Below are 27,760 nucleotides of genomic sequence, written 5' to 3'. Positions count from 1 at the left end.
AACTCTCATTACCGTAATTTGGGGTGATTAGGTATGATGTGGTGAATCGACACAAAAAGTCGTTAAGTTGGTTGCACAACTTTAGATCGTCAAAATTTGAATTAACTGAAAACGTTAGTATGCCATGACAATAATGAGAAGTTTTTAGTTGTTAAAATCGTTTAGCTGTATACGTTGTCATGATTGTTGTACTAATATCGCCAATTTTTTTCAACGGCTTTAACGTGACTCTAAATTACTCCTTCATAACTTTACGTGGTGCAAACGTAATATTTAGTAACAAGTAGTAAAACTACTAAATTGTGATTCCTAAATTCCTTTTTTACGTATTTTAACTCGTTATTTATTGAGGTAAGCCCGTGTTTTAGAAAAAATACAATTTAATTGTGGCGATATCATCCATTCGTAAATTTTGGGTTGAATAGGAACGGTAATTCTTTGTAGGGATGCCGCGAAAATACAAACCGAAGGAGGGTGGCAAATCCTACCGGAAATACTCACAGGTGCTCATTAAAGCTGCTATTGCTGAAGTAGAGAAAGGAATGTCCTATCGCAAAGCAGCCAAAAAACATAACATCAGTATATCCGTGTTACATCGCCACAAGAAGAGTCGAAACATCAAAAAACAGGGAGGCCAGCCAGTCCTAACTGAAGATGAAGAAAACGAGATAATGTTACGCCTTATTCAGTGCGCGGAATGGGGTTATCCAGTTGAATCTTACGATTTACGAATCATCGTGAAGTCGTTTTTGGAGCACTCGGGAAGAAACGAAAGTCGATTCAAGGATAATCTGCCTGGTAGAGAGTGGGCGTACAGTTACTTAAAGCGTCACGAAGCAGAAATTTCCGAACGAATGTGCCAAAACATCAAGCGATCCAGAGCGAAAGTGTCACCAGAAGTAATTGAAGAATATTTTGCACATGTCGCTAAGGAATTGGAAGGTGTTCCGCCTTCAAACATCATAAATTACGATGAGACAAATCTTTCTGACGACCCAGGGAAAAAAAAAGTTATCACGAAGCGAGGCTGCAAGTACCCTGAACGAGTCATGAATCATTCGAAGTCTTGTACGTCTCTTATGTTTGCTGGAACGGCCGATGGTGTTGTTCTTCCTTGGTATGTTGTATATAAGGCAACCAATTTATACAATACTTGGACTCAGAATGGTCCAAAACATTGCCGCTACAATCGCTCGAAATCCGGTTGGTTTGATTTGACGTGCTTCGAGGATTGGATTCGTACAGTCGCTATACCTTTCTGCTCAAAATTGGAAGGACGGAAAATATTGATTGGTGACAACTTGAGCTCTCATATGTCCTGCGAAATAGTACGTCTATGCGAAGAACACGATATCTCATTCATTTTTTTGCCTCCCAACTCCACACATTTGACGCAGCCACTGGACATTGCATTCTTCCGACCAATGAAAATGAAATGGAGACAAATTTTGACAAATTGGAAGAAAGGAGCAGGCCGAAATGCATCTGGTCTTCAAAAAGATGTTTTCCCTCGATTGCTGTTGAAACTGTACAGTGAAATTGATGCAAATTCTCCAGACAACCTCAAAAGCGGCTTCCGAAAAGCGGGTCTGTTGCCATTGAATAAAAATGAAGTTTTAAAAATGATACCGAATACGAATGCCAAAAATCGAACAGATGAAACTGTCAGTTTGGTGACTGATGCCTTTGTTGACTATTTAAAGAGTCTGCGATATGGTGACGAAAACCAGTCAATTCGCAAACGAAAGAAAAAAATAGATGTTCAGGCTGGTAAGAGTGTGTGCGTAGAAGACTTCGACAACTCTGCCGAACAAAATGGTACTGAGTTAGAGTCTGACGACCCAGATGAGGTCGAGAACGACGGTCTTGACGGAAAACAAGTCGATCAGAGCGATGCAGAGCCTTTTATAGAAGCTGATGGTGCTGAGCAACGTGAAGTAGTTCAACTGATCAAAGTTAACAATCTAGCACAGCAGTCAGCTGAGCCTGTAAACAACAGCAATGTCAACATTGAATCGATAAACGTCATGTCTGATATTGGTAAGGAAACTGTATGTTGTTTGTGGGTTAAAAAAATGTTAAAATTCTTATGTTTTTAGATGTTCAAACGAACATCCTTATGGAAGTCACTAACGAAGAAACCGGAGAAACTGTCACTGTGCAATCCGTGGAATCAGGAAGTTGGCTGATCGTAAATTTCCGAAGCGATGTTTCACGTAAGGGGAAGTCGAAGACACTGAGTGGACAGAACTTTATCGGATTGGTCGAAGAAGTTTGCTCGGATGGAACGATTGTGGGTAAGTTCGTGCGACCCAAACCATCTCGTGAGTTCAGCGGCTTTGTGTACGGCTTCCCAAATGTTCCAGACGAGGCCTCCTTTACTTACGATCAAATTCGAAAAGTTCTCAAAGCACCTGAATCGTATGGAAGAGGCTATTTCAAGTTCGAGGTTCACATCAATGACCTTAAGTGATAAACATTATTTTTGTCGAGATTGTACTTGCTCTGACTTACTAATCTAATGAATATTTAACGTTTCTAACGCAAAAATTTTGTATGTTTCATTTCACCCCACTAATGTGTCTAGTTGGTTTCTTTACGCATTCAAAGAAAAGTATGAGGAAAGGTAAGAGTATCCTTGAAAACCAGTCGATTTTATTAAGTTAATGCTCTAACTCATATTATTCGACGTAGAAACTCATAAAAATATAAAAATTAGCAACAATTTCGAAGATCAGAAAGTAAAAAATGTTCCCATTCACCCCAAATTACGGTAAATCCTATGTTCCACATACGTTCGACTGTTGCTGCTATTCGCTGAATGTAAGGACATTTGCCACATTATTCTTTGGATCAAGAATTACAGCAGCAAATGGTTATGTTGGGACGAAATCCTAAAGACCGACAAGAAGATTTACAAGATTTTATTGGTCGCAAACTCGGTTTCGAAATAACGGTAAGTCTAAATTTTTCAATTTTGTGGTAGGTATAGCACTTTTCCAGCATTTTTGATAGAGAACAGGTATTCCGCCGGCATTCATATTTAAGTTTGTTTTGTGAGAAACTAGTCTTTAGTACTACGCGTGCCAATGTACCCAATCTATAATTTAATTCTTAGAATAGAATGGCAGATGCTATTTTAAAATAATTCTAACCATACGCAGGGCATATTGGATTTGATTTGTTTTCGGTATCATATGATGAGTAAATTCAAACAAGTTGCAATTGACACCATCTTGTTGGGAACCTCAAACTATAACTACTTATAAACAAACCGCTAAGACAATACTTTTATGACCGCTACAAATTATATTCGATAAAACTATTTCATAATCAATGTAAGACATAGTCCGTTGTCAATGTACGTACTCGTTATCGCTTTGATAAGTAAAATTTTTCGAAATGTTTAACGTACTCGTAATCGTTTGCATGTGTTTGTATTGAAATTCGCGCATACACTTACTCGTATATACGAGCATACCACAACATAGCGTATCTGAAATAAAGCTATCAGCCTCAACATGCGCGTTGAATGTACATTGGAAAGCGGGTATATAATATTAATCTGGCTCGTACTTATTCCGTAGTGTATAGTGGATCAAAATTGAAATGCTCATTTAATAATTGTATGATTTTGGCTGGACGGAAGATATAGTTTCCGTAGTGTAGCGGTTATCACGTCTGCTTCACACGCAGAAGGTCCCCGGTTCGAACCCGGGCGGGAACATTAAATTTTTTTTTTTATTTTATTATTGCAGCAAATAATTATTTTTCAAGTGCCACATCCCATAAATCCACTCATTTAATGCTTTCGTTGTCGCACGGAGACACAATTGTTTGTGTTTCTATGTTAACAATGAATTGTTCAGCAGTTTCGTTGTAGCCGGCACCACATAACACGTGAGCAACTCGTTTACTGTATACTTTACGGCGCAAGTGAGTATGAGAAAAGTAATTTCTGCAAAACACTTTGTTGATTTTTATTACATTCTTTGGCTTTGTGTGCCTACATTGTACACGAACTTGTTCAGAATGAGATGCAAAGCATACATCGAAACCACGGCAGAGTAAAGTAGACTTTACCCTGATGCCGTGGTCGAAACAAACGCCTAAATGCTGACTTTTTATTTGTGATTTAATATGAGCTTATGCTTCAGTAACCGTTACTCAACCGCATCGAAATACAGTATAAAATTTCCGTTGAATATTTTTGTACCGGAAAGCTACAAACAACAACAACATCGAAACGAAGAGAGAAGGGAACATTATGCTACCTGTATGCTATGCTCGTTCGTCTTTGTTTATAGTAAAAAAATTGTTCGGTATTGTATCATCTTCGTTGTACAATTCTCATTCATTCTAGTTAGTTCAATCGCAACGATCGGACGGTGTTTGACGGGAACTGCTAGATGAGCAAATACAAGTAATGAACTCTGTTAATAATTACGAAAAAACCATTTGAATATAATATTGTTCGTTGTAACGTGTTTTTTTCACTGATATTTTGTATAACCTGTGTTGTAATATTATATACGGATCTGGTGGTATAGTTGTCCATATGTTACATTGTGCAATTTGCAACATAAACAGACGATGTAATTTGATATAAACATTCGGATTCGCATTGGATTTTGTACGGGTTGCACTTCTTAGGCTAAAGTGGAGTGAGTATATGAGTGTTGGACGGTCGCACATATACGAAACTATATAACGACATTTAAATTGTTTGGGTTATTTAAACCGAATTGAGATAACAGACTATTGTGTATTCACCTGCCAGTTGTCGCCGGAAGTTAAATCAACTGAAGCAGAATAATTAAAAAAACAACTACAACAACCAAAGAGCAAGGTTCCGCGTTTAGTATTTTATGTACAGAAAAAAAACGAAAACTAAAATAAACTTGTGCAGTGGTTGTATTGTGTTTAATCGATTCCAAAGGTTATTATAATTCGTTTACGTAAAACTAGCTAAAAGAAGAGAAGAAAAAAAAGTTGACATGAAAATCGTATAATGATTGTGTTGTTTAGAGTGAAATTGTTTCTATGACAACGGAATCAATTTGTTATTGAATTTTTTATATTTCGCTTTTTACATAAGGGCTAGAAGTTCGGTATTGTATGCGCCATAAATATAAGTTGGAAAAGTATTTTTAGTGTGTTCCCCATCGAAAATGAAATTGCTAGCTATTTGGATCATTACCATCGTTTACGTACAACACGCAATCGGTGTGTACATGGAAAATTCGGCCTACAAGGATATTGTAGTGGAAATAAGCGACTCGGTACCTGTACAGGATTGTTCGTCGATACTGAAGCAATTAGAGGTAAGAAATCGATTTTTTTTTCTAAGTTTACCCTTCGGAGGTGGAGGCTACAGACAGAAAATTCATCAACTTTTTGAATGCAAAGAAATTATTGTTCAATGTCACTACCGCAGAAGAACATAAAGCGATTTCCTCATGACGAACATCTTTACATTTCGTAAACCCATCATTTTCAATTTGTTCATTCTAATTCAATTTTAATTTCGTTATACACCGGCCCATATTATTTTAATCGTCCCCCGCAAGAGATGAAATTACATAAATTGTAAGACGGTGTGTATAATAATCACTGTTACAATGTACATTTCGTTCGCGTCAATTTCGCTCGTTCAAACGAAAACCTGAATAATTTTGTAATTCAAGTTCATTTATCTGCAGCGAAACAGAGCTCAATTTAGACGAAACAATTAGCAATTAAGTTAGACAAAAAAGAACGATGATCTCAAGCCGCTTTTGTTCTTTCTGTCTTAATGCTTATCATGAATTGTGTAAGATAAGTGGAAGAGATAAAGAGTCAACCGTTTAATTGTAGAGCAATATAGTTTAACCAACGTCTTTGCGTAACATGCAAAACCTGTCGTCGTTCAGGTGGTCTGGCAACACGAAAAGATTTAAATTTGGAGCAATATGGAGAAGTTTTCAACGGGCTATTGAGCAAAGATGTTCTACAGTTTTTCAAGATGCTACCTTTCAGAGTCATCGGGGAATCTGGTACACGCGATCATAGTATGCGTCCTTTTACTACATGTAACGAAAAGTCATGACTGTGCCAGATTCGCCCCTTAGAGGTAAATATGGCACACCATCAATTGTTATGGTGTGCCAGATTACCCTACGCCCTTTCAGACTCGATGACCGCCGATCACACTTTATTCTAAATGTCGACGGAAAAGCTATCATGACCGTGAAGTTTAATATTTCACAGACAGAAAACGGTTCATACTCGTCGGATCTAGTACATCTTTTGAGTGGATTGATTGAACATCTTTTACTTCACGATCTGTAACATAGATTTAACTATAAAATAAAACGTTATCCGGAGCTCATCACTTATTTTCTCGTCGTGGTTGTCGGTCACAGATGACCGTCTTGACTTAATGAGAATTAGTGGAAGCTCGGAACGGATTGATAAAAAATCTTTTCCTTCACGACCTGTAACATACATTTGGCTATAAAATAAAACGTTAGCCAGTGCACATCACTTATTTTCTCGTCGTCGTTGTCGGTTATAGATGATAAGTATTTCTGTGTAACAATGAGACAGTCAGTTAATAATGTAACCAACTAATGGATTAACCTCCAACCCGAAAAAATCTTACTTTCAAAAGTCAATCAGCAGCGATGTGACACTGGTTACTACACAACTATACGAAAGTAAATATGCGAAAAATGTTGGTTACGCAAAAGCCATTTAAAATCATTTTATATACCAAACAATCGGCACAGTGTGCAGACCATTCATCTAACATTTTACAGGTGTCTACTCGTCATGATCGATTTCTCATGTTAACAGGAATTTTCATGACTGAGATTGCGAATGGCCTTCTATAACAACAATTTATATTAACACCAATAGGTCTGTTAAGACCATCAAGAGTCAGTCATTTAGAAATTACATGTGTAGTCATTATGCCAAGGCCGTGTACAGTACATTATTACGCTGGGTAAATCGATTTTATTTTCGTAGGAATAAGTGACAGGGAAACTTGCTCATTAGACGTCTAATGTGTACTTCACGACTAAAACATGCGAACAGTTAAGATCATCGAAAAGTATTCCATTGGCATTAGCAACCTCCAACAGCGAACTTTTTTTTTGTGAGAACGATATGCGACTTCTCCGTTACACTCGGATGTATCGAATTTTTTTCCCGTGTCTGCATGCCTTGTTCGTTTAAATAATGAATTAGTAAAATTAAAAAAAAAATTAGAAAATTTACCGATACGAGAACATAAATCTTTTACTAAAGACTGTGGTAATATACCAACGGATTAAATTTATTCACAACACACAGCATTTTATCAAAGGTTCAGTAGGTCAGGTCGTTGTGTATTATATAAAATCTCTTCACAGCAGATAGGTTTCGCTTCTTTATATTTATTATTCACTGCATAACGTTTGAATGTTTTAATACACAAATTCCAAATGATGATAGCGTGCATTCACTCCGCGTCGCATATATATATTCGTATCTATCTGTTTGTCGGTGAATAGAATTTCACCAAAAAATTCACGGTTTAATTATTCGGTGTCAATGGAACGTCTTTAAATGATAATAAAATGGATATTGGGCAGATCTCTCTCTAAGGTTTTATTCGAAACGTAATGGTTATAGCCGGCCTGACGAATAACAATGAATGGTTTCATTGGGAAAATTGTGTATTCCGATCGAAAAATGTTGTCAATGATAAAAACTGTAATTTCCAGTTTCTTAATCTTCGAAATTATTGAAATATTGAGTAAAACGACGAAAAATGTGGAAATCATTTTCGGTTTGAATTCAGTCACATATAACAGGAAATAGTCAAACCAAACATCCCAATTTCATTGCAGATTTTTATTTCTCAATAACAAATCAATTACCACCATTTTCTGTGTCATAATTTCGACGCATGGAGTTCTTCATCATACATCATATACACACATTACCCACCTATATCCGGGCAAAATGAAGAATCATTGGGTCGGATATGACGAAGGATGTTTACTCACTCATTTCGTAATGTGTAAAAAGTTTTCTGACTTGTTTTTCTGATTTGTTTTGAAAATTGAAATCAGTTGTACTAATTAGAATGTTGAATGGATGCAATGCTATTATTGATATACGCAACGAAATTACTTTTCATGCATCGTAAACATTATACACACACATTTGTTCACACATTTCGAAGATAAGTTAATCGAACGATAAATTATGCTGGTGCACCGGCATTTAAACAATTTTTTTTTCTCCAATTTACTTGAAAAAGATAAATGGAAATGATGTGTGCCCATATAAGATACTGTCGATACTAATGAAATAGTTTCAATCGAAATGTGTAGAAAAAAAGAAGTTCGAAAATTTGATACTATCATATATCATGTTGGTGTATTTGGATGGTTATGATGTTGGTTTGTAGAAATTATTTTTTTTAAAAATTTTTATTATTAAATTCATTCAACGTGAGTGAGCCCAAGATTCAAAAAAATGTTAACTAAAATTTCACAGACATTTTTTTCAGTGCGTTGATTGTCTTTGGAGATAATCAGCTCGGTTTTTTCATTTTAGAAATTTCAGTTTCACTGCCTTTGTGTTTAGATATAATTTTTGGGTCATTTGTTTTATGCTAATTTGTTTCTTAATTTAATTAGTTTTGGTTTATTATTTTACTCAGTTTTCTGTTTCCAGTTTTCTTTTTGTGTTTGTGCACAACTCAATCATTGAAGTGATTCGGTATGGGTAAATATTATTTCCGGTTGTAGTTTATAGATTGCATGCAAAATGCAATTTGAACAAAAAAAAATTATTTCCATTTTGCAAAGTTATCCTAACGTAACAAAAACAAAAACATTTCAAAATTTCAAGTTAAGCACATTCTTCCTGTCGGACGTATAATATGATTTTTCTGTGCGTCCATCCGAATTATAAATTTTAAAGCACGTAAATGTATAAATCACGAAACCAACAGAAGTTGCTTACTGACCATTCATAGCGTCGGTCGGTTGTTCCGGATTCAACATTTTTTTTGTGTGCGACAAGTGTTGAATATTCTCGTCGCCAAACATTTTACAGAGACGCCACATAATTACAACAGAGTTCTAGCGACAGCAAAATGATTTAACATCAGCAAAAAAATCTACCAGGCACACACTTGAAAATTATGGTGCTTCCGTGACTTATAGTAAAACAATAACACCGTATGGCCGCATGAGCTTTTTTTTGTTATTATTTTTTCTTCTGAATCATTTTTTGCATTAAAAGTTTTCCTTCAACTTAGCAGCTGCATTTAAACACTCTCGTCTCATATATATAAGCAACGATAAACGCTAGACGAAACGTCTGTTTCACTTACCTCGTCAAAAAAAAATTCCAAGTTCGTTTGAATAAAGAAACTGAAACAATTTGCTGAAACCGAGAAAGAAAGAAAAAAAACTTTCAACTGACTCGGCAAATGCATCGTCCATATGAGTGTAGGAACAGCGGCAACATTTATATGTTTTTTATGCATTGCATATATATACAACAGTTCTTATTACAAAACTGATTTATGTTTTCAAGATGGATCACCTTACACTGCTGATATATCAATTTTCAAAGAAGTTTTCTGCCACCATTCCTTCACACTAAATTACTTTCTCAAACGCTCATAAAAATATGCTGCATTTTACGATGTATACCAAGAAAACGCAGAGACTTAAATGCACCATTTATCGATTTTTTTCCGCTCGTATCCAATAAAATCGTTTTCTACCAGGGAAACATATGTTACACACCTGTCGTCCATATTTGATTAGAATTATATTCGGCTTATATAGGCTGCCGCTGTGGAATAGATCGCATTCTTATTAATAAAAAACCAACAATAACGATGAGACCAAAGCGGTTTCGGTGCAGGAAAAAAATGTATTTAGTTGGAACAATTATTGGCTCTTAGAATACACCGAATTACTCACATAATGCTATTTGGTATAACACATTTACAATATAAGCTCGAACTTTAACGTAATGTGTGGAACCTGAACGAACATATAACAATTGTAAAATGTTATTAGATTAGCTTCGAAATCGACCATAATACCCATTACATAACTCTCAATTGATGGAAACACTTTCATGTGTTATATTGCATGCGTTATTTTAAAATGAAAAATGAATTACATTTGCCACGGTACATATATGTAAATAGCAGAGAACGTTTTTTTACGCGGATTTTTGAACCAATTCTATACTCACGGAACTGCTAATGAAAATATTTTTTCACGAAAAAATTCAATTTTTTTTAAGTATACCATTGTGTGTACCGTACAGTATGAATAGTAGTTACCAAATTCAATCGCTTTTGTTGCAAATAATTATATAGCGTCGACCAATCTAAATTTGGTATTAAACATTTTATACATATCGTGCTATAAAATGCTTCGTTGCTACTGAATTACAATATCATTAGCTGAAAGTACACCAACTTCCGAATTAAAATGTAATTTGACTAATACCTTCAGGTAATACGCAACACAAAGCCGTCTAAATGTGCGACGTTCTGCGTAAAGAAAAGTTTTCGATTTTTGTATTAGCCTACCAGAGACGTATAGTTCGAGATCGCAGCAAGAACACCTGTGTTCTCGTTCGTATAGTCAAGTGAGAGGTTGGATTAATGATAGCTAATAGATTTTCTGTGGATCTATTGAAAATATCGAATTCAAATGAGGTAACTCTGGTGGTATACTTTCCGTGTCTGTGAAAGGTTAAGAACGGAGAAAGTCACAACGATGAGATAAAGTAGAGAAAAAAAAAGACTTTTGATTTGCAGATGATAAAGAGGTCTCGAAACCGAACACAAAATTGACCCGAAACGATTTTCCACAACCATTTTTTTTATCTCGTCACGATTACCAATCAAGTTAATCTTTTCTTTTCGTCTATTTGAATAATACTTTGTCTTTGTTGTTTCTTTTCTTCTCGAAAATTGCTTAGAATGATACTGCTTTGGTAATTACAAAACCTTCCATTTCTTACCTCTTTTCTTACCGTACACACTTTCCACTTTACACAATTTAATTCGTTCAAATTTTTAGAACAATGCCTCAATTCTTAACTTGTTTGTAGCCAACAACACCATTACAGTGATACTCTGTAACACAATTTATTTAAGTTAACAATTTAAAAAGAAAAGAAATTTTCAAAGTAACGAAGACAAAAAAGAAATCCCATGCCAGAGATAAAATGCTGTTGATTAAATACAAAAAGTATTAAATGTCGAGAAATGGCAACGTCGTCGTTGCAACTTGAGTATAAAATCATGACGTGATGCTTAATTGTTCAGAATTTATATTCGGTATATGATATATCGGTGGAGAGAAGGAACAAAAAAAAGCCACACGAAACACTTAAGATCGCGCGACAATAATAATTGTTCAATTATGTCGCTTCATATATATAATACGTATGAGCAATAGTAACATGGTATAACCGTTTCTGTTTAAGATTCATCATTCAAGATATGTATCTCGACACAGAGTGCTTTACGATGGGCAATCGTAAAGACTTTTTGTTTTATTAGCACATTGAACACAGAACAAACAACGAAAATAAAATTCAAGAATTCAGCCGTCGAGTATTCGTTCTTATAAACGGTAATGTCTCGCATTTCAAATTGTATAATTCAGTGATTTTAACAGCACTATAAAAATGCACATACCCAACTATATGGCAGTGTGAAATATACCACATAGTAATGGATGCCATTAACTTAACAACAGGTATATATATGTAGGTAGAGAGATTCGGTGTAAGAATATCCATCCAGCTAATAATAAATGTGAATGCTATTATAATGCACAAAAACGTTTATGAAGCTAATTCAAACGAAATAAAAATAATACAAAAAAAAATACGAACAGCACATAAGCAACACAGCGAACAATAAAATACAAAACACAATCGTGAAGATTGCTGAAGGACACCATGATCAACGTGCTGGGAAAAATATTTCTTTTAAAATGATCACGTTCTATACAATTTAGCTATTCTTATTACACAAAAATAAATGATTTGTGTGTAGGGACAAAAATTAAATTTATTTTTTTTTTTCATTCGAAAACTAAAAAATAAGAAAAAAAAACCTGTTCCCCCGAAGCTCAATCCGCATTTGATGGTTATTTATCAGAAAAGTTATTTTGTAACTATAAATTCAAGTTGAAGTAACAACGAAGACGATGGATGATGAAGAAGAAGAAGAAGAGGAAGGTTCACTCTTTGTTTGTGGTTTGATGTAATGTATCTACAAAATGTTGCATTAAGCATGGTATATGGTATGATACAGCCAATTCGTTTTGTGTAAAATCTCATTTTGATGGAAGACTCGTGAGAGTCAGTCACGTTTTTAATTCTTTTTTTTTCTCGTTCGTGTGTATTAAACGAAAAGTTACCTGAAAATTGTATTTTGTTAAAATGTGTTGCATTGGGATGAGTCGCTTTTTTTTTCTTCTCTCGATCATGACAACGATTTCAAACATTTTAGACATAATTCGATTTTTTGTGTATTCTCTTTTTACTTTTTCGTTTTTTTTTGTCTTCTTTTCTTCTGTCTTGATTTGGATAAGGAACCGATTTATTGTTTATAAATGTGTACGACGTTTAGACATTTTATCGAATTAAATTCTCTGTTTTTATTATAAAGAAGAAGAAGAAAAGGATGAAGGCTGAAGAGGATGCAATTTTGTTTGGATATTATAAAATTGTGCAAGACACCGCATGAGTTATACTTTTCATAAGCGCATTGTGATGTCGTTAAATGTCTTCTACCAAACCGATAGAGGAAAAAAAAACGAAATCGAAAGGATGACAAAAATAACATTTTTATGTTTTGTCACAAATCTCAATCCCATTTTTGTTGAATAAGCTTTTTTCGGTTGGTCGATTCCCTATAATCGCCTTTTATATCAAAAAGTTTTTTTTTTATCGAATTAAATTCTTTATAAATCGAAGATTTTCTTTTTGTATTCCTTTCTTCGTCGTCTCGTCATTCTTATCTTGCAAAGGGTTACATTATTCAGAGCAGAATAATATAGGAAAACTCATCAATGCATGTGAATTTAATCCAATCCCATAGATTATGGTAGCAAACAGAAATCCCAATCGATCTTGTACATGTATCGTTTCTTTTATACCCATCATCAGATCGTGTAGCGTGTACTCGTAGCATCAATTTTTTTTCTGTGTTTTGTTTTCAACACCACAGGCTACAAACTCAACATCAACTGCATGAATAAAAATGTAATTAATTTAATTAAATGTTCACACCGCATCTATATATATACGTGCACGTATATACTATGTATATATATGGACGGACAGGAGAGGTATATGATAACAAAGAAATGTATAATATTATGTAAATTAAATAAAATATATTTTAAAGAAACCGGTCCTCGGTTTTTGAACGCTTACATAATAAAATTTGATTATTTGTGTAGCTAAGGTGTACAGTCTAATGATGATGAGGGTATCAAATTAATAAGCAATATAAATACCTATGACCTCAGGTTTATGTTTTCGAAAAGTTGAAGCGGGAATTAAGAAGACGAAAAAAAAAATTAAAATCTAATTTGTATTAAAAAATCAAAAGAGAGAAGAAGAAGAAGACGAAAAAAAACAGTTACGGTCGTTTAAACATCTCAAAATAAAAATGATGCGACAGATTTTAACAAGGACACACCTATTAGATTTGATGGGAATACTGTCAATGCAGCACTCAAAGGGTTTTCAACTTTAATTTATATCTATGGAAGCTACTGATATTATTATCGATTTACTCAAATGTGCTTTTAGTCTTTGGTGTTGTGTTGAGTGAACAAATCGACAATTTAAATGACGACAACTTCTCATGGAGCCGTAAATAAAAATGAGTTTTGTTGTCCTTAAGTGACAATCTTTGTAGGAGACATAAAGTTTGATGATTTTTTGTGATTATTTATTAAGTGGAACAATTTGTCTGTGAACGACAACAGGCTGGTTTTTTGATTTGTTTATTGGGTTTCTTCAAGTTATGATATTCGTAGTAACAGTAATAGTAGAAGGGTACCAATGTACCTACGAATGTTGAGGAGTCATAGACATAATCCGTATATATGGAATGATATTGTTCGAAATAGCTCAAATTCGAATTCGGGAATACTAAATTATCCCAATCGCTGTTAAAACGGTCGATGACCGAATTGGTATGTTTTGTAGGCGGAATCACTAGCTTTCTGCTACACATGTCGACTCTACTGTAGTGAACGTATTAGAGACTAAACCTCCAACCAGTTCATCTTGAACCTAAAGGTGACTTTTTTAGAATTTTTCCCACTTTGGAAACGACATCACCGGCTACAAAACATACCAATTATGATCTAATGCCCGAATCCTATAACAACGATTGACCTGTCCCGAATCTTAATGAAGTGACAAAGCGGAGATGTTTGATATGTGAACCCAATTGTATCCATTCGTAACTTTAATAAAGTTGACCTTTGAGCAAAAAAAGTAAGCACAACTTTTCGTAATAATTCATTTGATGAACCCCTACCGAGGCAAATTAGGATTCGTCTCAAATTAGAAGTTGCTAGTCATACGTGTAACGGTTGGCAATCGTTGACCTTTTAGCCGTGACTGTGTTCAATGAAACAACCCACTTCTCAAATGTTCGTATTTAGTCACTTAGATGCTATCGCAAACCGAACATTTAATATTTCGCTGAAGGGTAAAAAAAAATATGGAAAAACACTTACCAAATTTCTTGCAAGACTATCAGAATGTAGAATCAGAAAAGAAGAACAAAAAAAAAATTGCGCATTAACGACTTAAAAATGGTCGAGCCATACATCACCACACCATTTGGCTTTTGAAACCAAAGAAAATAAAAATATGAAAAGAAAAAAAAATTGAAGAAAAAATTCCAGAAATCTCGCAATCATACAAAAATTTAACGAGTAAACATGTTAGGAAGGTATAGATTTAAATGATTGAGATGTCAGATCTTTCAAATTCATTTTAATCTGATTGGAAATCTTAACGTTGCGTATAGGTGATTTATGGCTGTAATAAATTTGAATTTCAATAATGGGAATCTGTCTACCTGATTAATGATTTATGTTTTCTTTCTGCATACAATATGTGTCCAAAAACTCATGTACACATATATATATCGAACGAGCCGATACAATGCAGAATCAATACAATGTATCAGGATCTTTGTAAAAACCATTCGGTGCACAAATTTTGCAAGTTGAATGTCAGTGGACTCGTGAATGTCGTAAATATTATCAGTATTTTAGCCGATTCGTCGGAACCGATGACTCGATGACTGAATTGATGGAACAGCGTTAGGACGCATGTCAAAGAACCATTTATTGAAAGAATGTTGAGAATACAATACAGCCATACACAACAATCGATCAGTAAATTCTTAATGGAATTGATAATGTTGATCTCTCTGAAGTGGCTGAAAATCGTGAATTTATTTTAACGAAACAATGGCCAATTTGAAACGAATATCACAAACAAAATTTATTTTTATTTTTTTCTCTTATGTAAGTTAGAGGATCATGAGTCTAATATTGATACCATCAGAGATGACAAATGTTTGATGAAGCATTATGTGTATAATGTACATCATACGAATTCCACGTAAAGTTCATTATTGGTTTCTTTTTAGTTGCTTCGGTTTCCACGCCTCTGAATTTCTATGTAGCAATTTTATATATGAGATACAAAATGCTGTGTCTATCAAAATCGGAATAAATCACAAGAAACTCTGAGCTGTCTAACCAAATAGGATAGGAATACGATTTAATGGCTGACTAATAAATCATAAATGACGAGTAAATATATGGTGAACGAGCACCTACCCATCAATTTAAAGATTTTGCTGTAAAAACACAAAACATCTTTTTGTTACTTTTATTAATTATATAGACAAGAGTTCGCTTGTTCGTTATTTATGTTGTTAAGTGAACGGTATGGGATTTAAAACTGTTCGTTTTTGTTTGGTCAATGATACATCACTTAGATATGGCTTTAAACAGTGACATTTTTTGATATTTAACTCTGGCTGTTTTTTCCTCTTCACTTAGCAAACAGTTAAATAAAAAGTTTTTTTTTCCTTACTTACTCGAATAGAAATGTTCGCCAATCAATGGAAGAAAATCAATCATTTCGCTCACAATGCTTTATATGTTTCGTTGCTTGTCCTAACAGCATTGAAATCTATTGTTGTTCATCGTTTACTAACGGCTTCGAAGTGCTGCAATGTTAGCAAACATAATAATTTTGTGAATATTTACCTTTATAGTTGTGCAACGGTAGACAGTTTCTTTTAAGGGGTCATTCAAGTAGTACGGGCGATATTTCGGTGGTGGGAGAACAGATAACAGCGTACACTTTTATTTTGAAATTTTGGATCGACATTGAACGAGGGAAATAAGCATATTAGCCTATGATTAATGTGGTCTAATTTAGTAAAGTAAACATACTTCATTTGTAAAAGATTTTTTATAAAAGACTGAACGACACTTTGAACAACCGAAGTAGTAGATTGAATTATTGTACCACGACACGCCGGCCGTTTCTGTAAGTATTTTGTATGTAAAACATGAATGCATCAATAAAACAGCTCTAAGGTATTTAGATGAAATTAGTGCAGGCTAGAGGCAGCTGAGAATATTTTTTTTCCCACAGACGATATTCCTTCCAAATAACCTACCATAAATAAAACGAAAAAAAGAACCTGCAAACATTTACTGCCCGGTAATAATTGTTATCAACCATTTGAGGTTCTATTTTACAGTTCGTTACAACATTTCAGACATCAGTATTTTCAGACACGAAAAAAGTAAAAGTTTTCACAATCATCAGGTGTTTTCGATGTATTTAAATTTCTCTGAAAGGATATGGCAGGTAATAACGTATTTCGTTATGGTTATGATTTGAACAGATAAAAAATGTCAGTCTCTGACCAATTGGTTTATGTTTTTAATCATCAGCAATCATTCTCTGGAGGCAACAACAATTTTTATGAAACATAAAAAAATATTAAATTCTGAGCCTCAACGGCTAAACGGGCTTTGGCACTTGACATGGACATCTCCCCCGCAGAGCCGATTATAATAACGAAAAAGAATGAACGACAATACCACAAGCTGGGTGCATATTTTAATTTGAATAGAGTGGCTTGTTAATCTAAGCACTTGTCCATAAATCTGATTTATTTCCCAAAAAAAAAAAAAACGAAACATCCCGTCAAAAGTTACATAAAACGTTCGTTCGTTCGTGGTTTTGTATGATGAATATTCTACTACCAGCCATACAATTCTTGAGACACACTTTAATTCAAAATATTTAGATCCAATTTGAATATAAGAAGGAAGGTTCATCATGTTCATGGCATTAAAGTCTTTTTTTTGATTAATTTTTTTTTTCGATCGCGCATATAGATGTGAATTAACCTTCGCATAAATGAATATACCACATCGAACGTCGAATTCATCCGATTGTTGGTTATACATGTATAAATAGCGCATGCAACAAGACAAAAATTATTGAGCAATAAATAATTTTCTCATAGCTTATTAATGGCATTAAAATATATAAAATGTACGAAAGAATATATATAATAATATTATAAGCTGGTATATAACTCTGAAGAAGTTAAACGCCTTGTTATATTCGGTCTCCGTGTACACCGAGTCTCATAACATTATTTCCACTGATTTTCTAAACAAACTTTATAACAAAAATCTTTAAACAATCTATAAATTGTGTATATAAATATTATTAACGATTACTTATTTGGTTACATTGCCTTCCATCATTTAAGCGTTTTGGAAAATGAAGAGAAAAAAAAATCTCATTGCTACATGTAGCTAAATACAATACTTGGTGTATACCGTATACACTCCGGCTCGTCGATTTATAATATGGTAATAACATTCACATTTTGAAATACCAATGTTTTCGAACAGATATACCTTCCATTAACATTGTACAATTATTGTTATTCGCTGGTACATTATGTACACAATTTAAAGATGAAAAAAAAAACTTTGCCTTTTTGTACATACAAATAAATGATAGCTCCATCAAGTCAGTTCGGATACCAACTCACCGGTATAATATGAAATTGTACTGTAAATAGCATTTTATATATATGTAGAAAATCTGTGTACATTTTATAAAATGTGAAGATGAGAGATTGTTGTTTTCTTAAAGTTAATTTCGTAATCACATTTACCAATGACCTGTAATTGATTTTTGTTTTATACTGGTTATTATATCGCTTCGTTGGATATGTTATATTGGTGGTATATATTAGCTGAGGCTGCATTATTGGAAATTTCTTATTAGTTCGTATACCTTCCAATTCAGCATCGATTGGGTAAATGTTAAAAGTTCATTTCTTCCACAATTTCTGTGTTAGAAACTTTTTCTCTTGAAAAAAAAAAATTAAAAAAAAAATTTTATGTGGGTCATACGAATATTAAAATAATGAATTTGAATTTCAATCGAAAAAAAAGCGTAAAAATTGGTAAAAACATTTTTTTTTTGGCTATCCGATAGAGAAAATTGAGCCGATTTTAATTGAAAATTGTCGAAATGTTAGGATTCAATAATTTTGTTGCTGTTGTTGTTGTGTGTAACGAATAGAAGCACAAACAAAATTTAACGCTATAGTAATTGCTTCGGAAAGTTCATATGTGCAGATAGCGATGGAGATAGCAAAAGATTTTTTTTTCTAATTCCCCGCAATATTAATCTTTGATTAATAACATTTTTGAGTGGATAATTAGTTTTGATCACAATCAAATTGGCAGCGAAGAAAAAGAAGGCTTCCATTTAAATAGATACATCAAAATGTGAAGGTTTAACGTTATAGAAATCAGGTATAAATTTTGCGTTTAATTAATGATATTGCAGCAATTCATTTGAAATGTAAATGAGAGCTCTTCTCCGCACACACATTACAGAATAATTAATGACCTACACAGAAGTTAATAGCCAGATATTTTTTTCTATCTTGGAAATTTTTGTATTTTTCTGTAATAAACAGATATATCACTGTTATAAAGGCTATATTGCACCACCAGACGAGGTTAAGACACAATGCGCACTTTTTTTTTAATTCTTTTTTGTTCCTACGATTTTTAATTATCTAACTAGCTACCAGATCACACCTGTGATTATAATTATTTTATTGGTGAAAATTAACATTTAGCATTGCATAAGAGCAAACAATGCTAATCTAGCTTGTAATTCCTTGTATAACCAATTGTATAGACAATTTATTGTTCAAAATTTTCAATACAAAAAAAATCCGCGGAAATATTTTAATTATCGTTAATGTGGCGGTAGGTTGATAATTCAATTTTGTCAACCGAAAGTGCTAAGTTAAACAAGTCAATTTAGCACGTTGTTGACCAATAAAATGATTAAAATAAACAACAACAAAATATTATTTGACCAATTCACTTTTCGCAACCAAATAATTTTTTCCTCAAATTTATTTCACCTGCCAAACAGTCAATTTTGAACACCTCATTAAAGACTATGAAATATATTCGGTTATTTTTTCTTGTTCAACCTAAAGGCCTATACATACAAACCACTCAAAACCGATTTGTATAATCGAAATCAGAACAAATTTTTCAAATCGCCCCGCATCTCGTTGAACATAAATATTATATGCATAATAAGCCCATCTGGTTTTTCTTATATCTTCCCTGCTGTTTCAATTAATTTGAGGCTGAAGTCATTTTGCCATTTAACGTGTAATCAGGTGTTAAAAATCGAACGTAAAAAATGAGAATAATCTTTGGTTTGGTAAAAACAATATGCTGGTGTATGCCAATGCGAACCATCCTGGGATGTAATAAATTAATAATTATATTGTGACATCCATTATCATAAATTATTGATCGTTTATAATTTAAAGTTAATTATCATTGTCATAATTTCTGTTTTTGTTTTTTTTTTTTTGGTTTTTCGTTAATTTTTGGATTTTAGTGAAGACAAAAACACTCAAATATCCGCCTATGGCCAATACCGATAATAATAGACATAAAAGGAAACGTCTTCAATTCATATCGTCGATCAGATACCAGAGACGGCGAGGTTAATGTATATTGAGTGCTATGAGACGCTTAACATTTATTGTTGTTTGTCGCCAAAGATTTTTTTTTATGAATTTCCTGAAAAATATTGCTGTATCATAGTGAATATTATAATCTATCGTCATCTCTTCATCTCTTAACTTTAGAAGAACAGCTGCCTAATAACAGTATTGTCGATCCATCAAGTTTTATAATAAAGAAAAAAAAAAATAATTTAGAGAAAATTGTTGTTGATTATAAGAATATATCCCTTCGAGTACCCATCACAGAACTATTAAAAGGAATGTGTTTGAAGAATATAATAGGAACCACACGAGTGGAATATCGAATACATGATACATGGGATATATACACAGAGCCCAATAACAAATTTTTAAATATGAATCCCATAGAAAGCGCGATGAAACTTAAATAATGGTTGTTTGATTTTCCGTGCCAACTGATTGCCATAATTATTTGTCGTAACGAAAAAAATAAAATAATATTTCGGTTTCGAAAACCACACAAAGCCCCCTATTTAGATAAACATATGTGTGGTTTTACACTTTGTAGTTTAGGGAAAAACTCATTTATTTCCACATGAGTTTTTAATTTAGTTTCTCGGTAGTCGCTTTGTCGGATTGTGTTACCAAAAAAATTTATTTTTATGACTTTAGTAAATTGATTTTTTCTTTATTATTAAAAATTTGAGAACACTTAAGGAACAGGCTCTATAACTCATCGTACAGAGGGTTTCAATTGCATCGTATGATATTTTCAAACAAGTGCATTTCAGTCACAATGTGCATTTCAGAGCCACATGAATTTATTTCTGTATTAAACACAAATCCGATAATATCTTTCCGCAGAACACCATAATTATATGGCATGGACATAAGACACACAAGTTAACGTTTTGTCTGCATTCTTTAACAAAAAAACCACTCGTACTCAATCGAGTCTACCAATTCTGTTACTTCTATACGGGAATTTGCCGCTAAAAATCACCACCGTAAAACAGAACAAATTATGCAAATGTCTCCGACAACAGATTATTACTTCGCCCGCTCTATAAATTATCTTCAATCATAAATTTCGATGTCACTTTGTGGAGCACCATAACATTCTACGTGTCCACAATCCATTCGCCATTGATTATGATGAACGTTTTTGTGGACATGGTGAACCGAATAAAATTTCTATTATGAAAATAAAATTGTTGTTGATAAGCATCGAACAAAAACTGGGCTAAAACGAATTGTTGATTTTTGGTTTGAACGGAATTATATACACACTCTTCAGGTCGGAATCAGAGGAGTGAATATAAAATAGAATTCAGATCCGAAACATGTCGCAGTACTTACATGAAAATTTATTTACGACAACAACAACAAAATAGTTAAGTTAAAGAACAAAATGCTGGAATGAGCCTATAATAGTTATTCAAGCATAACCGTTCCACTTTGACGAATATTTTAAAAACCTTTACCCGGTATAGCATGTAACTAATTTTGACTTTTGTTTGAAGTTCTCTTTTTTTACTCGTATTTATTCTCATTGTAATTCATTATTATTATGATTAAGTATATAAGTAAGGTACGTGCATCATGATTTTCTGTACAGTCATTTGTATACAGCTATATGCCCGTTCCGTCGACATAATGATCACATTTAAAAAAAAAACTACCACGTGCGAATCATTGGCTATATAATTGAATTGAAAAGTGTCCCACAAAAAAACGTACGTTGGAAATTTACACAAAAAAAAATATAAATTTTTTCTTCTTCAATTCCAGAATGCATTGCCATCAGCGTCCGATTTTTTGTTCAACGCTCTGGACGGACGTGCTTACATTGACAGTGTGATAGTCATGATACCTTCGTCGTGGCCAAAGAATTGTTTACCACAAAATGGTACGTTATTAACGTCTCGTGGTGAATCGAGTGATATTACGATTAGTGAAAGGCATCCGATTTATGGTGATGCGATATGGACACAACAATCGGCTGGTAAGTGATGTTGATACACTTTATATTGAGTTGTTTTGAATATATATAATGTTAGTCAGTGTGGCTGAAGATCAGTGAACTTTACGCTTTGTAAAGAGAAAAACCGAGAAGAATATTTCAGGGACCATTTATGTAATGTTGTGGCATTTACGAAAATGGATTGCGGTTGATCAGTTCAATTTTGAAAATTTATTTACCGCACAGCTTCGTGAATTTTTACATAACTTCTAGTATAATGTTTCGTTTGCACAATTAGCCTCAGACAGACCTTCACAAGCTTAATAAGAGGGATTCTTTTGAAAAACAGCCTACCGAAATCGGGCGTGTTTTCTAGTGGAACTTTTTATAGGTACCTAGAAAGGACTTCGATCCTAGAAGCCAAAACCACTCTCAAAAAAATTCTTCGAAGCTTTTATGGCTGGTGAAAGGAGATCGAAAGCCGAAAATTTACACGTTTCTTACCAAAATTTCTCCAGGTACACGAGCACATAAAATTACCTTTCAAATGATACCCCACACCACCATGTACGGTCGTGTAACTGGAGGAATATTGGTAAGAAAAGTGCAAGTTTTCGGTTGAAAACTTCAACTGCACATATTTCAGTGTGGATTAATTTTAAAACCAATGAGTCTCTATTCGGCTCAATAGTACATGTGATTACCTTTCTAATGACACCCCACACGACCCTGTACGGCTCGTGTACCCGGAGAAATTTTGGTAAGAAAAGTGCAAGTTTTCGGTTTTTGATCACCTTTCACCAGTCACAAAAGCTTCGAAGAATTTTTTTGAAAGTGGTTTTGGCTTCTAGGGTCGAAGTCCTTTCTAGGTACATATAAAAAAGTCCACTAGAAAATGCGTCCGATTTCGGTAGGCTGTTTTTCAAAAGAATCCCTCTAAATCACTCAGACTCTCCAGCATCATTGACTGATAGCCTATATCAAAAGCGGAAACAGCATTTTCAATTGTTTTCATTTTGTTCGTATTACAGGCTGTGGTGAAAATGGCGATCAAATATTCGCCAGTTACTCTGCTTTCAATCGCAACACTGTCGGCAGAGAATTGGTACGAGAATGGGCCAAATATCGTTACGGAATCTTTGACGAAATCGGCTACCCTAATGATCCCATTTACCCGATGTGCTACAAGACTGACACGATGCAGGTGAATGGATGTTCGGATTGGAAAATCAATGATAACGGGTATGTATTCGACGTCTTTCTCACTACTATCACTCATTCATAAATTGAAGAATAAAAACGTTTGAAAACCTTACCCTAAATTGACCAAGAAATTGACGAGAAAATTAACAATTTCCATCCTTCATGATTGCAGACTCTGTGAGACTGAACAGGATGCAGTAAAAAATGTAACAGCAGACGAAACGGCCCGATCCAGCATAATGTTCAACATAGAATCACCGAACATTGCCATGTTCTGCGACGAGGGTACACATAACCGATACGCACCAACGAAACACAATCAATTATGCGATCGACAATCAACGCTTGGCGTAATTCTCAAGCACAAAGATTTTCAATTGAATATTCCATCGACTGTTGGACCGACAACGATTGTCAACACAACACCGAAAATCGTTTACAAGCAGCGTCTGTTAACGCGATACATTTTGGTTATTGACGAGACAATCGATACCATGGTACGAGAATCGTGGAGTTTTCTTCGAATGGCCATACGTAAATGGGTGGTTTATGATCTGCCGGAAAATACTGAAGTGGGAATTGTGCTGGCCAATGACACCGCATCGGCGAAAATCTTTAACATTTCGTCATTGAACATTGCCAGAAATCGAGATTTTATCGCTTCGTTCATTCCATTTTCGCCGAGTGAGTCTCAGAGTCCGGGTTGCATTGCGTGTGCCATTAGGGATGGTTTGGCTATGCTGAAAAGGCGATATAACGAGAACGGTCCAGCAAACTCTGTAATTTTGGTGGTTGCCCCGGGCATCGATCGACAAACAGACATACAAAAATTGGCCACACAATTGAACAACGAGAGAACGAAATTGGTGACGATCAATTATCCTGGAGTAATACGACGAAAACCTTTGGACACACTATCAGCGGCAGCAACGGCAAGTTCATCCTATACCGTCTATGAAAAGAAAGAAAATTCCGAAAAGACTCTTTTGACGACATACTTCGAGCTGTGCAACGTCTTTTACGACATCATGGTCAATCACTACGAAGGCAACAAACTGGATTTACCAGTTGAAATTCATCGGAGAGAATTTTTCGATATCCACGATGACGACAGTGGTAGTGCGGTCAAGAAAAGTAGCCGACAAATTACTTCAACGTTTATGCTGGACGAATCAATGGGAACACCATCGTCGTTTTACGTTTATACACACAATGCTGAACAGCCATTGATCCAGAGTATGAAATTGACCAGTCCGAGTGGAACTACCACTTCGATTCAAAGCGATCAGAGACTACCGGTGAAGCAGATGTCGCTATCAACCGTTATTGCAGATAGCGGCACATGGACGTACACCATCGATCGTATAAATGGTAGTCCCCAACCACATTTCGTACAAGTCATGGCATCAGCTAGGTCAACAACCTCACCAGTTATTATGGCCAAATCTTGGGCAACAGACAAAATCGGTTCAATCGGCTCGTTGATATTGTTCGTTGAAGTAAAGCGAGGAGCACTACCCGTTTCATCAGCATTCGTTGAGGCTATCGTATCCAGACCAGATCTACAGTGCAATTCGACCAATCGATGCCACGAAAAATTCCGTTTGTTGGACACTGGTTCGGGTGATCCGGATGTGCTAAAGGGAGACGGAATCTATACGCGTTACTTGAATGTGGCTGGTGGAGGAAGTGGAGTGTATAAAATAGAAATCATTGTTACTGATAATGGCAACACCGCATACTCGTTGCCGCAAAATTACTACATGAACAACTCTAAATGTTGTGGCAGTTCCATTTCGATTCCGTCCAAACAAACATTGCCACCGTTCCAGAGATACTTGCCGCCACTCACTGTTTTTGTAACTCCCGATCAAATACACGAATCGAAGCATCATTCAGTTGGACGAATCGGTGATTTGCTAGCGGAGAAGTTGGATCTCACTAGAGTTCAATTGTCGTGGACGTCACCAGATATTGGAGGTTTAAGTGTTGCTCGCTACGAAGTAAAATATGCCTTTTCCGTACCAGACATCGTGGACAACTTTGATACAGCTGCCATTTTATGGACCCACGAACAGCCGCTCGCATTTTCTATTGGTGACGATACATCGTTCACGATGAACTTAGACAATGACCCGAATCTGATTGGTTCAACAATCTACATTGCGTTAAGAGCATTTACTGAATTGTCTAAAGATGCCGTTCCCGGTCCTGTATCGAATTACGTAAGAGTTGATATACCTAAACCGGTGAAACCGTCCGTAGCTGTTCCCGATAGTCAAGGGGATTCATTCGAAGATGACCTTTACCACAAAACACATGTTGATGGATCGGACAACAGTTCCAGCAAAATTGCTTTCCTGAATTGGCAGTCAATTGTTCCAATAATTGCTGGTGTCGTGTTGGTTCTGTGTTTGATTTTGATTTATTGTTACTTCTGCGTAGTGAGACGACGCCGTCAAAAGAATCGAGATCACTTAAAGAACACATTAAAATCGCAAAACATCAAGGAACAAGTGAATAGTGTTGATTATACTATCAGTTCTATTATGAAAAACCCGGTGAACACGTCTCAATCGGAACAACAACACCGCGTTGACGATGGTGACTACACCACCAGTGACTACAATAATATTCCCGACCCGCACACCATTGGCCTACCAATTTATGGATCCGACGAAGAAGATCACAAGCGACGATTGTCTTTCGTAGTTGTCGACAGCAACCATCAACTGATTGACCAACCAAACCATCAACAAATCCAAAGGACAATGTACCGACAGAGTGGTGTTAGTGTAATAACCTCGAACAATAATTCTCTAGGTCGTCAAGGCATTATGAATGATTCGTGGACAGCGTCGCAACTTTTACATGAACACGAACGTCGACACAGTCCGTACGACGACAATATGAAGCGAAACGATCTCATGAACATGCACGGCGATCAGACTGATCAAGTGTCCATGAATTATCAACTGTTCGATCATTTGTCAATGTCCAGTGCACCGCCTGTTCCACCACTACCATACCAAACTGTGTCGCCATATCCCGTTCATCTGTACAATAACGAACCGCGGCAAATGGAACAGCCACCCACGTACATTGCGTCAATTAATCAACGGTTTCCGAATCAGCATCCCCAATTCAATGCATCGATTGCGGGATCAATGAACTCGGTCAATAGTGGCGAAAGGAAGAAGACGAGAAATATAACGATGGTGTAAAGTGAAAGAGAACATTAGCAACTTTTGGCCAGATTATTAGAATAAAATGAGCATGTAAGTGACCCATATATTACCAGTTCGAAATCTAATTATTCTAATTATTTTAATTTTTAAAAGATCGTACAAATTTACTTAAAATGTGCATGATTGTTCATGTCCAGTCCATGGAGTCCATGACCTAGAATGTTATTCAGCGTTTAAATTTTGTCATTTTAATTTGTTTGTTCTAAATGTTTTAAAGTTTAACGAATATTTTGACCGATTACTTTATGTTGATGTTAAAGCGAACCGATCAATTAGTAAGTGTGAATATTGCGAATGTAAAAGTAATTCTATATCAGAAGAAATGCAGCTTGATCTCATGTAAATATGTTAAGGCAAAAGTGTACGTGTACTGTTTATGAGTGAATTTAGCGAATTTTAAGAGAAAAACAAAAATTATGTTAAAAGAAAATGTGTAAATAAAATTTGATTTGGGTCAGTATATAAAGCATTGAACAAAGTTTTAGTTTAATTTTAATTTTAGTTTAGGCCTAAGCAGATCAAGCAAGTAATAACACCATCTAAATAGACATTTATTTATGGCATTTATAAAAACTGAATAAAAAACTTTTTATAATTTTAAAATTGGATTTTTCGATTTAAAACAAAATGTTCGGACGTCAGCTCGTTTGCATAAATGTAGTCGAATTTTAGAACATACCAATGTTAACGGGGTGAGTTGTCTTGTCAGTGAAAAGGTAAGAGAGCAGTTCAGTCTCAGGAAGACAGTATCCCAGGTATCCCACCCACATATGTTTTCTTTGTGGACAAAAATAAAGAGTTCTATAAAAAATTCTTCGTTCTATAAATTTAGTAGATTGTATATTCCAACGAAAGTATACTCTGTACGTATGGTCTAACGTCAAAATTTGTATGGAGCGGAGGAAATAGCGATTTCATATGAACAAACTCGTCTTTCAATGAAAATCATTGAAACGAGAGTATTTTTTTATATGAAATCGTTATTACCTTCGGTTTGTATGGACAGACCGTACCTGGTTTGTATTTTCATTGGTATATTCGACAGTTTTACTAATCCGAAATAAAAGCGACATAAATATTTAGATCCGTGCAATTGATGCAAGAATACAGTGACAAGAGATTTTATAAAATTATGAAAAGTTGTAATGGTTTGTATTGCTGGTTGCCACTAGATTCAACATTTAAGTATTATGT

At 34.7% G+C, this 27,760-nt stretch overlaps 2 protein-coding genes and 1 non-coding gene across 3 annotated transcripts; all 3 read left to right on the top strand.

The window, feature by feature from the left end:
* The first annotated feature begins 19 nt into the window (after positions 1 to 19).
* On the top strand, positions 20 to 2,535 carry LOC119080013 (jerky protein homolog-like). Its single transcript, XM_037188189.1, has 2 exons — positions 20 to 2,040; positions 2,100 to 2,535. Exons 1-2 carry the CDS (start codon positions 447 to 449, stop codon positions 2,471 to 2,473), a joined length of 1,968 nt encoding a protein of 655 aa, XP_037044084.1. The 5' UTR covers positions 20 to 446; the 3' UTR covers positions 2,474 to 2,535.
* A 1,119-nt stretch (positions 2,536 to 3,654) lies between these two features.
* Positions 3,655 to 3,727, top strand: Trnav-cac. Its single transcript has one exon. It is a non-coding gene; the product is annotated as a tRNA-Val (tRNA).
* Positions 3,728 to 4,372: 645 nt separating this feature from the next.
* Positions 4,373 to 27,165, top strand: LOC119079988 (calcium-activated chloride channel regulator 1-like). The gene is made up of 4 exons (XM_037188145.1): positions 4,373 to 5,324; positions 21,944 to 22,157; positions 23,147 to 23,357; positions 23,491 to 27,165. The coding sequence occupies exons 1-4, from the start codon at positions 5,172 to 5,174 to the stop codon at positions 26,540 to 26,542; spliced, it is 3,630 nt and encodes a 1,209-aa protein (XP_037044040.1). The 5' UTR covers positions 4,373 to 5,171; the 3' UTR covers positions 26,543 to 27,165.
* Positions 27,166 to 27,760: the final 595 nt, after the last annotated feature.

The sequence above is a fragment of the Bradysia coprophila genome, unplaced genomic scaffold, assembly GCF_014529535.1.
Source record: "Bradysia coprophila strain Holo2 unplaced genomic scaffold, BU_Bcop_v1 contig_350, whole genome shotgun sequence".
Lineage (NCBI taxonomy): Eukaryota > Metazoa > Arthropoda > Insecta > Diptera > Sciaridae > Bradysia > Bradysia coprophila.
Note: the sequence above shows the minus strand (reverse complement) of the source record. Positions and strands in the feature narration are given on the sequence as shown.

Excerpts from the sequence above, each read along its gene's own strand:
- LOC119080013 (XM_037188189.1), top strand. The coding sequence starts at position 447 with ATGCCGCGAAAATACAAACCGAAGGAGGGTGGCAAATCCTACCGGAAA. Across the intron at positions 2,041-2,099 it reads AAACGTCATGTCTGATATTG|ATGTTCAAACGAACATCCTT; the intron begins GTAAGGAAACTG and ends TTATGTTTTTAG.
- LOC119079988 (XM_037188145.1), top strand. The coding sequence starts at position 5,172 with ATGAAATTGCTAGCTATTTGGATCATTACCATCGTTTACGTACAACAC. Across the intron at positions 5,325-21,943 it reads CGATACTGAAGCAATTAGAG|AATGCATTGCCATCAGCGTC; the intron begins GTAAGAAATCGA and ends CTTCAATTCCAG. Across the intron at positions 22,158-23,146 it reads ATGGACACAACAATCGGCTG|GCTGTGGTGAAAATGGCGAT; the intron begins GTAAGTGATGTT and ends TTCGTATTACAG.